The sequence below is a fragment of the Giraffa tippelskirchi genome, chromosome 2 (genome assembly GCF_054371585.1).
Source record: "Giraffa tippelskirchi isolate mGirTip1 chromosome 2, T2T-mGirTip1v1.2.pri, whole genome shotgun sequence".
Lineage (NCBI taxonomy): Eukaryota > Metazoa > Chordata > Mammalia > Artiodactyla > Giraffidae > Giraffa > Giraffa tippelskirchi.
Window position 1 is genome coordinate 63,579,600 of NC_137276.1, and position 14,378 is coordinate 63,593,977.

The 14,378-nt window shown below is 36.7% G+C and overlaps 1 protein-coding gene and 1 non-coding gene across 25 annotated transcripts in view; both read left to right on the top strand.

Moving 5' to 3' along the window:
* Positions 1-14,378, top strand: part of P4HA1 (prolyl 4-hydroxylase subunit alpha 1) — a 94,936-nt gene that overhangs the window by 72,126 nt on the left and 8,432 nt on the right. For 19 of the 24 annotated variants that reach the window (XM_081566217.1, XM_081566114.1, XM_081566088.1 and 16 more), the window contains 2 exons: positions 5,973-6,072; positions 13,539-13,592. In XM_081566217.1, coding sequence (XP_081422343.1) covers positions 5,973-6,072; positions 13,539-13,592 — 154 coding nt within the window. The remainder of the gene's footprint in view (positions 1-5,972; positions 6,073-13,538; positions 13,593-14,378) is intronic. The other 5 variants (XM_081566174.1, XM_081566235.1, XM_081566164.1 and 2 more) reach the window with 1 other exon arrangement.
* Positions 4,595-4,667, top strand: TRNAW-CCA (transfer RNA tryptophan (anticodon CCA)). Its single transcript has one exon. It is a non-coding gene; the product is annotated as a tRNA-Trp (tRNA).

Below are 14,378 nucleotides of genomic sequence, written 5' to 3' on the forward strand. Positions count from 1 at the left end.
GTGAAGCACTTATGGAAGAGTTATTGAAAGTTTTGCCCTCTGTAACTGGCACTTTGGGCCCTGAATTATATTTTGCCTTTGCAAAAAAATCACATAGTGGTATGCAAATTACATTAATCATGTTTTCTTTCGGCAGTTTTGTAACAATCTTAACCTTCCCTTGTGGCTCAGTGGGTAAAGAATCTGCCTGCAATGAGGGAGACCTGGGTTTGATCCCTGGGTTGGGAAGATCCCCTGGAGAAGGGAAAGGCTACACTCCAGTATTCTGGCCTGGAGAATTCCACGAACTGTACAGTCCTTGGGGTTGCAAAGAGTCAGACATGTCTGAGCGACTTTCACTTAAAAACCTCCAAAGTGGTGGTGTCTGTTTACTTGAGCATACGTTCCTTAGTATTAGAAATACAGTCATGCAACATGAGACTGTTTCTTCTTACTTAAATAAAGCATTCCAGTGATATTTTTAAAAGTATATATTAAAAGGATAATGAACTTTTTTTACAGCAGAAATGAAAAAATGTTAATGTTACTCTGCATGTACAACTTAACTCTCAGGTTCCTGTCATTAAGACCAACAGAAATATATTTGGGGTTATCAAATTATTAATGGAAAAAGAGGACACACATAAAGAGTTCTGTTTTTCTCCTAGCGCTAAACTATGTTTTGTGGAAAAAACACTATAACTTAGTTGACATTTTCAATTATAATTGTACAAAAGATAAAGAATGTTCTTCAAATGATTTTTTTCCAGGTTACAGTAAATGCTACAATTTTACATTCTAACTCAGTTAAAGCACTGAGTACTAGAAGAATGTTGATATCTGATTATTTAATTTAATGTAGGAGTAAGACTTCTAGATCCTAAAGAACAGACAGTTAATATATTACAGTATCATTGTCTGTCATTTTTAGTAGTGTTAAAACAGCTAATTTCAACTATCCAGTAAGTCTACAATAATGTTCCTGAAGACGGATTAGCAGTAATGCTTTTAAGGATGGGATGAGTAAAATGTTTTAAATGTGTTCTCCAGCTTTGGAGAATCTTACTATATTTTGGAGAGGTTTCATATGAAAGTCAAATTAAGTGAAATAACCTCCTATGTAGAACTCATTTTCCTCTCCAGTGACTATAGCAGTTTCTTTTAAAGCTATGGTTATCAGTGACTGTCTCTCATCTGAGGCTTAATTTCTAAACCTTAAGCCTTCTATTAAGATAGTTTGTGATATAGCGAGAAGTGCAAATTAAAACTTTTAAAAAATTTAAACAATTAAAATATTTTTGCCTCTAAGATTGGGAAAGATTAAAAAGATTGATACTGTCAAGGATTTTATGAAATGGGCACTCATAAACAGTTGTTAGAAGTATAAGTCACAAATATTTTTGGAGGGCAATTTGATATCATTTATCAAAATGTAAAACTCATGTAGTATTTCCACATCTAGGAAATTATCCTACAGAGATATTTGCAGAAGTATGCAAAATGTATACAGAAATTTGTTACAATATTGTTTGTAATAGAGAAAAATTAGAAACAACCTTTTTTAACCAGTGCTTTATTGACAGACCTTTGTGGTCATCTTGGAATTAAAGATATTTTAATATTAAAAATAAAAAGCAGTAATTAAAAAGTGACGAATTGAAATGTAAAGTGGTATAGTTGCTGCGGAAAACAGACTGGCAGTTCCTCACAAAGTCGAACATGAGATTATGATATGATCTAGAAATTACACTTCTAGATGTATATCCCCCCAAATTGAAAGAGGTCTCAAACCAATTACTTGTACATCCATGTTCATAACAGCCTTATTCATGACAGTCAACAGGTAGAGGCAACCCAAGTATCCATTAGTGGATGAATGGATAAATAAAATGTGGTATAAACAAATTATGGACTGTATTCAACCTTTAAAAGGATTGAAATTCTGATACATGCTGTAACATGGATGAACCTTGAGGATATTATACTAAGTGAAATAAACCAGGCACAAAAGGACAAATATGGTATGATTCCACTTATAGGAGGTATCTAGAATAGGGAAATTCATACAGACAAAAAGTGGACTAGAGGTTACCTGGGACTGGGAGGAGAAGGAAATGGCAAGTTGTTGTTTCAGAGTATACATAATTTCAGTGTGAGATGGAGAAAAAGTTTTGGAAATAGAGAGTGGTGATGCTTGTGCAACTTTGTGACTGTATTTAACACCCCTGAATTGCACTCTTAAAAATGGTTAAAATGGTTAATTTTATGTTGTATATTTTTTACCACAATAATTTTAAAAAATGAGGTAGCATTATGTGTATTAACTAGGAGATATGTCAGAAGTATTTTTAGGGAGAAAAAAGTATATGTGTATATTAAGGTGTAAGGTTGAAGGGTGGAGTCTTTTTTTTTTTTTTAATTCTCTCAGTAAGTTTGTTTACACACGGGGAAAAGCTATTGAGAGGATATATATCTATTTGTTAATAGTGTTTTGAGACTAGGAAAGGGACTGCATGTACTTTATATTTTTTGAAATTTTTATAATAAGTATTTCTTTAAAAAATAGCTTTATTGAAGGACTTGCCTCTCAGTCCAGTGGTTAAGACTTCAAGTTTCCAATGCAGGGGGCATAGGTTCAGCCCCTGGTTGGAGAACTAAGATCCTGCAAGCTGCTTGGTGTGGCCAAAAAAAAGCTTTATTGAACTATATACCATACAGTTCACCCATTTGAAGTGTATAAGTCAGTGGTTTTTTAGTATAGTTAGAGAATTGTGCCTCCATCACCACAATTAATTTTAGAACATTTTCATTACCCCAAAGAGAAGTTTTACACTCCTCAGCCATAACTGCTGCTGCTGCTGCCAAGTCACTTCAGTCGTGTCCGACTCTGTGCGACCCCATAGATGGCAGCCCGCTGGGCTCCCCTGTCCCTGGGATTCTCCAGGCAGGAACACTGGAGTGGGTTGCCATTTCCTTCTCCAATGCATGAAAGTGAAAGTGAAGTCGCTCAGTCGTGTCCAACTCTTAGCGACCCCATGGACTGTAGCCTACCAGGCTCCTTCATCCATGGGATTCTTCAGGCAAGAGTACTGGAGCCATAACTACCCAATCCTTAATCCCCTACCTGCCCCAGCCCTGGGCAACCACTAATGTACTTTCTGTTTTTAATGTTGATTTGCCTATCCTGAATATTTTGTGTAAATGGAATCATATACATGACCTTTTAGTGTCTGGCTACTTTTGCTTAGCATGTTTTCAGGATATGGTTGAGCAATATTCTTTTGTATAGATATGCCACATTTTATCCATCTTTTGATATTTCAGTTATTTCTGCTTTTTGGCTATCATGAATAATGCTGTTCTGAAATTCGTGTCTTTTGAAATACAATTCATTTTGATGATGTCCTGTTTGCTTTTGTTGTTGTTTCTACTTTTGAGGTCATAGCTAAAACAATGACTAATCTAAGATCACAGAGATATACATCGTGTTTTTTTCCAAAAAGTTTTGTAATTTTAGCTCTTATATTTAGATCTTCAGTCCCTTCTAATTTTTTTATTATAATGTGAATGAGGTAGGGGGTTCATCTTCTTTCTTTTGCACATGGTTATCCTGTGTCCCAGAACCATTTGTTGAATATAACAAGCATTTGTTATAGTCTTGTTAAATAAACAAGCATATTATAATGTTTAATATAACAAGCTTTTATAATTTTAAAACTTTAAAGTGAAAGATTGATAATTTGCTAAAATGGTAAAAGTGAAGGTGTTCTTCTTGATAACAGGAGACTTCAGGCTGAAGAGTTAGTAAGCAAGGAGTACCTGGAGAATGCATGAGTGAGGAGGAGAGTTTCAAGAGGGATGAACATTGTGAAATGTTACTAAAAGAGTGAATAACTGTGAGAAAAATCAGAAAATCTTGTTAGATTTAATAACAGTAGGGTTTTAGGTGATATTAGCAAGAGCAGTTTTGATGGAGTGATAGAGATTGAAGCTAGATTGGAATGGATTGAGAAGTGAGGAGTCTGTGAAAAGGTTGACTTGAAGAGGGAGGAGAAAGAAGTTGGTAGATGGAGAGAGAAAGAATTGAGGGAAAGAATTTGAAATTTTTGCTTATTTGTTTAATGGGAGAGTCTTAAGCACTGTTAAAAGCTGTGGGAGGAATTATTGAGAATGGATGTTGATTATGTAAGCGAGAGAAGGGCTAATCAATGATTCATGATTCCTGAAATGGCAGGAGATAATAGAATCTAAGGCAGAGGATTGGCCTTAGATAATGGAGAGAAATCTCCTCTTGGAGCTGGAATGAACTAGAATGAACTGTGTATCAGGAATAGATTGAATGGTTTCTGTTTTATCTTCTAAATAGGAGATATGTTGTCCACTGAGTGAAGGGGGAGTCCTGGGTGGGGTGGCATTCAGAATAAAGGAGAGGGTAAGGCCCACTTAGAGTTAGTGTTCATGAATTTTTAGTGGAATGTATTTGCCTTATTTCATTATTTTCTCCAGTAGAATTTGGTAATACAGGTATAAGCTTGGAGAAAAGAAATTCATTCAGGATTGTCTTTTTGCCAGAGAATTAAATTTAGGCTTTTATCAAGAATGCTGTTGAAGGACTTCCCTGGTGGTCCAGTGGTTAGGACGCCACGCTTCCATTGCAGGTGGCATGGGTTCGATCCCCGTTTGGGGAACTAAGATCTTGCAGCCATGGCTCTACTAAAAAAAATTGCCGATGCTGTAGAAATGATGGACCATAGCTTGATGAGCGAAGTGAAGAAGGAAAAAGTCTAATAGACTGGGAAAAAGCATACATAAAGGAGAGAGTTGAATTTTGCAGTACCATTTTATTGAGCTATAGTTTCCATACCATAAAATTCATCCTTTAAAGTATACAGTTCAGTGGTTTTCAGTCTTTGTAGCTGTGCAGTCATCACCATTATCTAATTCCAGAACACTTCCACCCGCCCAAAAGGAAATCCTGTACCCATTAGCAACCATTCCTTAATTCCCCCTTCGCCTGGCAACCACTAATATACTGTCTCTATTGGTTTACCTGGACTTTTCATGTAAATAGAATCATAATGTGTGACCTTTTGTATCTGATTTATCTTTAACATAATGGTTTCAAGGTTCATCCATGTTGTGGTATGTATCAGTACTTCCATTTCATGATAGAATAATCCATCTTATGGATATATCACATTTTATGTGTCTGTCCATCAATTGATGGACGTTTGGATTATTTCCACTTTTTGGCCATTAACAATGCTACTGTGAACATTTGTGCACAAGTTTTGGTATGAATACACATTTTAATTTCTCTTGGATATACATACCTAGGCATGGAATTACTAGGTCACTCTATGTTTAACAATTTGAGGAACTGCCAAAGTGTTTTCCAGAGTGATTGCGCTAGTTTACATTCCTACCAGCAATATATGAGGGTTCTGATTACTTCACATCATTACCAACACTTGTTATTGTCCATCTTTGTGATTATAGCCATCCTACTGTTGTGTTGGGTATCTTTTAAAAACTTTTTTATTTATACAATCAGTACATGAATTCTTTTCCTTATAAAATATTAGCATTATATAAATCAAGCTAAAATCCCTAACCTCCACCCTGGCCAATTCCTATACCTTACCTAGAAGGAACAGTTGTTTTCAGTTTGATGTATATATTTGTTTGATAAATATATTTTTTCAAAATTAAAAAGAAATTCTCAGTGAAGATAGTCCTTTATAGCCTTCTTACATTAACCCACCTATTTTCATGAAAACTCTGTAATAAATGATATTAATTTTTTCCCTTTCCAACCTCCAACTGTTGAAAGTAACATCCTTTAACATCAGTAAAAATCATATCAAAGAAGTAAATCAACTAAATGCTTATAGATAAAGCCATAATATTATGGCTGTATATTATGGCTTTTAAAATGGCCTTTATGTATTGAAACTTAATCAGTAAAACTAATATTTTCTTCATGTTTTTAGTGCCTGGCTGTCTGGCTATGAAAACCCTGTGGTGTCACGAATTAATATGAGAATCCAGGATCTAACAGGACTAGACGTTTCCACAGCAGAGGAATTACAGGTAAGTAATCACATTGTTCTTACACTTCTTCAAAAGATGCTTCTCAATGTTATGTGGCAGCCTGGATGGGAAGGAAGTTTGGGGGAGAATGGATACATGTATATGTATGGCTGAGTCCTTTTGCTATCCATTTCAAATTATCACAACACTATTAATTGGCTATACTCCAATACAAAATAAAAAGTTAAAATTTTTTTTAAAAGATGTTACAGATGAGATTTTTCTGCACTGTACAGACATTATTCAATTTGCAAGATACTTTGTGACTGTAAAAGTGAATATATAGGCTGAAACCATGTACACTGATCTTAATAATCAGTGGGAAAACTTAAAATTGTTCTGGGACCTTTAAAATTTTTTTCTCAAAATATTAAAACTCTTACTGTTGAGTATAAATTTCTAGGGAAATGAAAAATATGTAATACCAATATTTATTAGTACACTGTTTTTCATAAGTAATTTTTCCTTTCTGTTTTCTATTCATATACCGTAAAATTTACCCTGGTTTTAGTATTCACATGGTTGTACAATCATTACCACTATTTTCATCACACCAAAAGAAACCCCATTTAAGTACTCACTCTCCATTCCCCTACTCTAGTGCCCCTGGCAACTGCTTCTCTACTTTCTATGAATTTGCCTGTTCTAGATATTTCATGTCGGAGAAGGCAATGGCACCCCACTCCAGTACTCTTGCCTGGAAAATCCAATGGACGGAGGAGCCTGGTAGGCTACAGTCCATGGGGTCGCTAAGAGTCGGACACGACTGAGCGACTTCACTTTCACTTTTCCCTTTCATGCACTGGAGAAGGAACTGGCAACCCACTCCAGTATTCTTGCCTGGAGAATCCCAGGGACGGCAGAGCCTGGTGGGCTGCCGTCTATGGGGTCGCACAGAGTCGGACACGACTGAAGCGACTTAGCAGTAGCAGCAGATATTTCATGTAAATGGAGTAATACAATATGAGGCTTGGTATATTTGGGTTATTTCACTTAACAATGTTTTTAAGCTATATATGTGTTGTAGCATGAACCAGCACTTCATGCTTTTTCATGTCTGAATAATACTCTCTTGTTGGATATACCACATTTTATTTATCAGTTGAAGAACATTTGTTTCTACTCTTTGGATATTATGACTAATGCTATGAACATTTGTCTACAAATTTTTGAACAGACAACATTTAAATTCCTCTTGGGTATATATCTACTTAAGGAAGTATGCTGGGTCATGTGTTACCTTTAATATTTGAGGAGCTGACAAACTGTTTTCCCAAATGGCCATCTGATTTTACAGTCCCACTGGCAATGTAGAAGGGTTCCATTTTTGGTCACATCTTTGCCAATATCTGTTCTTGCCTGGTTTTTTTAATTAAGGTTATTCTAATATGTTTGAAATGCTATTTCATTATGGTTTTATTTGCATTTCCCTGGAAAACCACTAGACCATTCAGGTATGACCTAAATCAAATCCTTTATGATTATACAGTAGAAGTGAGAAATAGATTTAAGGGACTAGATCTGATAGAGTGCCTGATGAATAATGGACGGAGGTTCGTGACATTGTACAGGAGACAGGGATCAAGACCATCCCCAAGAAAAAGAAATGCAAAAAAGCAAAATGGCTGTTTGAGGAGGCCTTATAAATAGCTGTGAAAAGAAGAGAAGCGAAAAGCAAAGGCGAAAAGAAAAGATATACCCATCTGAATGTGGAGTTTGAAAGAATAGCAAGGAGAGGTAAGAAAGCCTTCCTCAATGACCAATGCAAAGAAATAGAAGAAAACAGTAGAATGAGAAAGACTAGAGATCTCTTCAAGAAAATTAGAGATACCAAGGGAACATTTCATGCAAAGATGGGCTCAATAAAGGACAGAAATGGTATGGACCTAACAGAAGCAGAAGATATTAAGAAGAGATGGCAAGAATACACAGAAGAACTGTACAAGAAAGATCTTCATGACCCAGATAATCACGATGGTGTGATCACTCACCTGGAGCCAGACATCCTGGAATGTGAAGTCAAGGAAGCATCACTCCAAACAAAGCTAGGGGAGGTGATAGAATTCCAGTTGAGCTATTTCCAGTCCTAAAAGATGATGCTGTGAAAGTGCTATCCTCAATATGTCAGCAAATTTGGAAAACTCAGCAGTGGCCACAGGACTGAAAAAGGTCTGTTTGTATTCCAATCCCAAAGAAAAGCAATGACAAAGAATGCTCAAACTACCGCACAATTGCACTCATCTCACACACTAGTAAAGTAATGCTCAAAATTCTCCAAGCCAGGCTTCAGCAATATGTGAACTGTGAACTTCCGGATGTTCAAGCTGGTTTTAGAAAAGGCAGAGGAACCAGTGATCAGTTGCCAACATCTGTTGGATCATCCAAAAAGCAAGAGAGTTCCAGAAAAACATCTATTTCTGCTTTATTGACTATGCCAAAGCCTTTGACTGTGTGGATCACAACAAACTGTGGAAAATTCTGAAAGAGATGGGAATACCAGACCACCTGACCTGCCTCTTGAGAAACCTGTATGCAGGTCAGGAAGCAACAATTAGAACTGGACACGGAACAACAGACTGTTTCCAAATAGGAAAAGGAGTACGTCAAGGCTGTATATTGTCACCCTGCTTATTTAACTTATATGCAGAATACATCATGTGAAACGCTGGGCTGAAAGAAGCACAAGCTGGAATCAAGATTGCTGGGAGAATATCAATAACCTCAGATATGCAGATGACACCACCCTTATGGCAGAAAGTGAAGAAGAACTAAAGAGCCTCCTGATGAAAAGTGAAAGAAGAGAGTGAAAAAGTTGGCTTAAAGCTCAACATTCAGAAAACTAAGATCATGGCATCCAGTCCCATCACTTCATGGCAAATAGATGGGGAAACAGTGGCTGACTTTATTTTTGGGGGCTCCAGAATCACTGCAGATGGTGATGCAGCCATGAAATTAATAGACGCTTACTCCTTGGAAGGAAAGTTATGACCAACCTAGACAGCATATTAAAAAGCAGAGACATTACTTTGCCAACAAACGTCTGTCTAGTCAAGGTTATGGTTTTTCCGGTGGTCATGTATGGATGTGAGAGTTAGAGTATAAAGAAAGCTGAGCCCGAAGAATTAATGCTTTTGAACGGTGGTGTTGGAGAAGACTCTTGAGAGTCCCTTGTACTGCAAGGAGATACAGTCAGTCCATCCTAAAGGAGATCAGTCCTGGGTGTTCATTGGAAGGACTGATGTTGAAGCTGAAAGTCCAATACTTTGGCCGCCTCATGCGAAGAGTTGACTCATTGGAAAAGACCCTGATGCTGGGAATGATTGAGGGCAGGAGGAGAAGGGGACGACAGAGGATGAGATAGTTGGATGGCATCACCGACTCAATGGACATGGGTTTGGGTAAACTCTGGGTGTTGGTGCTGGACGGGGAGGCCTGGTGTGCTGCAGTTCATGGTGTCACAAAGAGTTGAACACGACTGAGTGACTGAACTGAACTGATGACTAATGATGTTGAGTATCTTTGCATGAGCTTATTAGCTATTTTTATATCTATGAAAAACATTTCTATTAAAATTCTTTGCCTATTTTTTTAATGGGGTTATTTGTCTTTTATTATGTGTTGTTCATATGTTCTGAATACTGGATCCATATTAAGTATATGTTTTGCAAATATTTTCTCCCATTCTCTGGTGTGTCTTTCACTTTCTTGATGGTATCCTTTGGCAAAAAATGTTAATTTCTATGAAGTCTGATATGTCTTTTTTTGGTTGCTTTTTCTTAAGGTCTCTTAAGAAACCATTGCCTAATCCAAGGACATAAAGATTCACACCTGTGGTTTTTCCTATAACTTTCATGGTTTTATTTCTTACATTCAGGTCTTTGATCCATCTTGAGTCATTTTTATATATGATATAAGGTAGAGGCCCAACTTCATTCTTTCATGTGGTTATATAGGCAGTTGTCCCAGCATCATTTGTTGAAAACTAGTGTTCACTATTGAATTGTCTCGGTAATTTAAAATATTAGAAATATTGAGGATTACAGTGTTTTAAATCTTTGTAAGCACTTATCAACAGTTGTTTCTTTTCTTCTCATTGTTACACTTATGATACAGAGCAAGCATCTTTTTCTTTGTAAATTTTCCTGATTCTAAATTTGGTTCAGCTTTTATTGTTTTATCCTTTCTGCTTTTAATGTTATTAAATATCTCTGAGAGATCTTTTATTGATGATTTTTTCCAGAGTCACTTCCTCCAAGATGTCTTCATTCTTTTTATCATGATCACTTTCTTTATGTTAATAAGTTTACTGTCAACAAAATTCCTCTGACCTTCACCAGATTCCTCTGACTGCATATCTAGAGTTTCTCAAATAGCAAAAGTTGGAAACATTTTCCTTGTCAGTGTTTTATTCTTCATCTCCATTTTAACTTGATTTGTGGGGGGATCAGCATGAGTTTTCTTTTTAATATTGAAGTATAGTTGATTGACAATGTTGTGTTAGTTTCAGGCATACCGCAGAGTGATTTAGTTCTACATATCTGTATATATGTATTCTTTTTCAGATTCTTTCTCCTGTAGGTTATTACAGAGTGTTGGGTAGAGTTCCTTGTGCTATATAGTAGGTCCTTATTAGTTATCTAGTTTATCTAGTTTATATGTAGTGTGTGTGTGTGTACGCACTGCTCAGCTGTAAATCCCCTAGGCAGATTCTTTACCACTGTGCCACCTGGGAAGCCTCATATTAACTAGTATGTGTATGTTAATCCCAAGTTCCTAATTTATCCCTCCCTGCCACCTTTCTGCTTTGGTAACCATAACTCTGTTGTTTTTTCTTTAATTTTGTAGTTTGTATTGGAATATAGCTGATTAACAATGTTTTGGTAGTTTTAGGTGAACAGTGAAGGGACTCAGTCATACATATACATGTATCCATGCTCCCCTAGATGGCATAGTGATAAAGAAGCTGCCTGCCTGTGCAGGAGATGTGGGTTCAATTCCTAGGTTGGGAAGATCCCCTGGAGGAGGAAATGACAACCCATTCCAGTATTCTTTCCTAGAAAATTCCATGGACAAAAGAGCCTGATGGGCTACAGTCCGTGGGGTCACAAAGAGTCAGACACAACTAAGTGTGTGCACACGCACACTCTCCCCCAAACTCCCCTCCCATCTTGGTCCTTTTTGGTTTTCCATTTTGAATATAGCAGTGTGTTTATGTCCATCCCAAACTCCCTATCTGTCCCTTTCCCTTGGTCTTTCCCCCACCCCCAACCATAAGCTTGTTCTCTGAGTCTGGTTTTTGTTTTGTAAGTAAGTTCATTTGTATCATTTTTCTAGATTCCACATATAAGTGATCAAATGATATTGTCTTTCTCTGACTTACTTCACTTAGTATGACAATCTCTATGTTGTTGCAAGTGGAATTATTTCATTCCTTTTTATGGCTAAGTAATAGTCTATTGATAAGTATATACCACGTCCTTGTCTGTTCCTCTGTCGGTGGACATTTAGGTTGCTTCCTGAATGTCTTAGCTGTTGTAAATAGTGCTCAGTGAGCATTGGGGTGCATGTATCTTTTAGAATTATGGTTTTCTCTGAATATATGCCCAGGAGTGGGATTGCTGAATTATATGAAAGCTCTGTTTTTCGTTTTTTAAGGAACCTCTATACTGTTCTCTGTAGTGGCTCTGTCAGTTTACATTCCCACCAACAGTGTAGGAAGGTTCTCCTTTCTGCACACCCTCTCCAGCATTTTTTGTTTCTAGACTTTTTGATGATGGTCATTCTGACCCTTGTGAGGCAATACCTCACAGTTTTGATTTGCATTTCTCTAATAGTTAGTGATGTTGAGCATTTTTTTCATGTGCTTTTTGGTTATCTGTATGTCTTCTTTGGAAAAACATCTATTTAGATCTTCTGCCCATTTTTTGTTAGGGTTTCTTTTTTGATACTGAGCTGTGTGAGCTGTTTGTGTATTTTGGAGATTAATCCCTTATCAGTCGCATCGTGAGAGAGGTGAGCTCAGGTCCTACTCATCTTTTCCCATCTTGTCCCAGAATCAAGTCCATTTCAGTTTGATGTCGATTTCAGTTATAGCATTATTGCTTTCCATTTCTCTACTGCAGTTACCTTTGTTGGCCAATTTCTTCTAATTGTCTATTACTGCAAAATATCACATAGATTTTTACTGGGGAATAAGGAGGCATATGCTTTGCCCTCTGTACAAGAAGTGAATAACATATATGCAGTAAATAAAAAGCTATGATGTCTTTTTCTTTCCTAATTTGTATTTATTCTTACCAGGCTAACCTTCACAGGCTCTTTCAGGCTACTTGATATATTTCTGACTGAATAGTCTGATCCAAACCAAGGCATCTACAACATAAGAAGTAAATTATCATCTACAGTAATAATAATTTACATAAGACTTTGCTGTGGGCAACTGTTTTAATTATGTACTCATTTTATCAACAATGCTCTTTAACTTACATTTTCCTTTCATTTTGTTAGCATTTTGTCATATTGCGGTGAAAAGAGGTAGTTTTAACATTATTTTACAAACAAGAGAACTGATTGTATCCAAAGTTACATATGCTGTATTGTAACTAAGAAATCTGGACCATGAACTCAGACTAGATATTTTTCTTACTTTCTTTTGCTGCTTCACACTGGGACATTGTCACATCCAAATGAAGCTGTCAGGGCCTTCCAACAGGAATAATTAAATTGGTGTTAACTTCTTCCCTTTTTTTACTTAAGTAGGGAAAAAATAGGTACCCAAAGGGGATTTCATTAAAGTAGATTGGGAATTTGCCAGCATTTTAGGCTTTGGGAAACATGAATCTTGATTTAAATTCTCAAGGAAAGTGTTTAGTGAAAAAAAAATTGTGAAATTCTCATTTTAGAAAACTAATTCTAAAAATCAAAGTTTCTTATGTGTTAGAAAAATCATGTGCTCCAAACATTTGCTAAAGAAAAGCATATTAACTAAGATTCTAAAATAGCTTATAACATCTCTTAGTTTTTCATCCTTGATTTCTTAGAAACTCTCACTGATTAAAAGAAAAAATGCTTTGCTTCTCATTTATTTGCAAGTACCTAACTGTGATATCGGAGAAGGCAGTGGCACCCCACTCCAGTACTCATGCCTGGAAAATCCCATGGACAGAGGAGCCTGGTAGGCTACAGTCCATGGGGTCGCTAAGAGTCGGACACGACTGAGCGACTTCACTTCACTTTTCCCTTTCATGCACTGGAGAAGGAAATGGCAACCCACTCCAGTATTCTTGCCTGGAGAATCCCAGGGATGGCGGAGCCTGGTGGGCTGCTGTCTATGGGGTCGCACAGAGTCGGGCATGACTGAAGCGACTTAGCAGCAACTGTGATATATAAGAGATCAAAATGGGGCTCAGATTTTTTTGAATAGTAATCTTGATAGTTCTTCCATTCATGCCTTGTTTCTCATGCAGGTAGCAAATTATGGAGTTGGAGGACAGTATGAACCCCATTTTGATTTTGCACGGGTAAGTAAAAAAAAAAATGGAGAATCTAGGAGTTCCACTGAAGTTTAGGCATGACATAGTTAATTCTGTTCTTGTAGTATTATAAATTCATAGCTCATTTTGGAATAGATTTGTAGCTCATTTGTGGAATCATGGAGGGATAGATATTCTGTACATTTAGCAGTAAGAAACAACTAGAGACATGGTAAAAGAATTTAGGATACTTTTAAATGCATTGCTGAGCTTTGAGGAGAGTAAAGGAAGTTCTCAAAGGCAAACAGAACAAAGAAAATCTAGAGACTAAAATTAGACAGTTAAAAGGAAGCAAAAAGGCTGAGGCTGAAGGCACATACCTCCAGGAGTGTAGAGCTTTGGAGATTAACAGCTCTGTGAGAGGACCTGCATAAATGTAGGCTACTGACCTGGGGTCCCTGCATAAAACCTAAATCTCCAAAGGCTTACACCTTCAGAGAAAGAAAGGATGGCCTAGAAAATCATCTGCTTTGAGTCAGGACACTTCAGGAGTTCCTTTTGCATCCTGGCTTGAGTATGATGTATTATGGGGAGCTTGCTTCTTTGGGCAGTTTGAAAGCACAGGCCTGCCAACAGCTATAGGTGCCCCCAGGGTTTTGATACCTCAGTGATCAGATACAGAATATAAAATAACTATACAAAATACTTTAAAAATAGAAGATAAGACAAACATGAATAAATTCTCAAAATGATTTAACTGAAATAAACAGAATCTTCAGGTTGAAAAATTTTTTGAAATTTTAAATTTAGTGGATAAAGTTAAACAGATTAGAG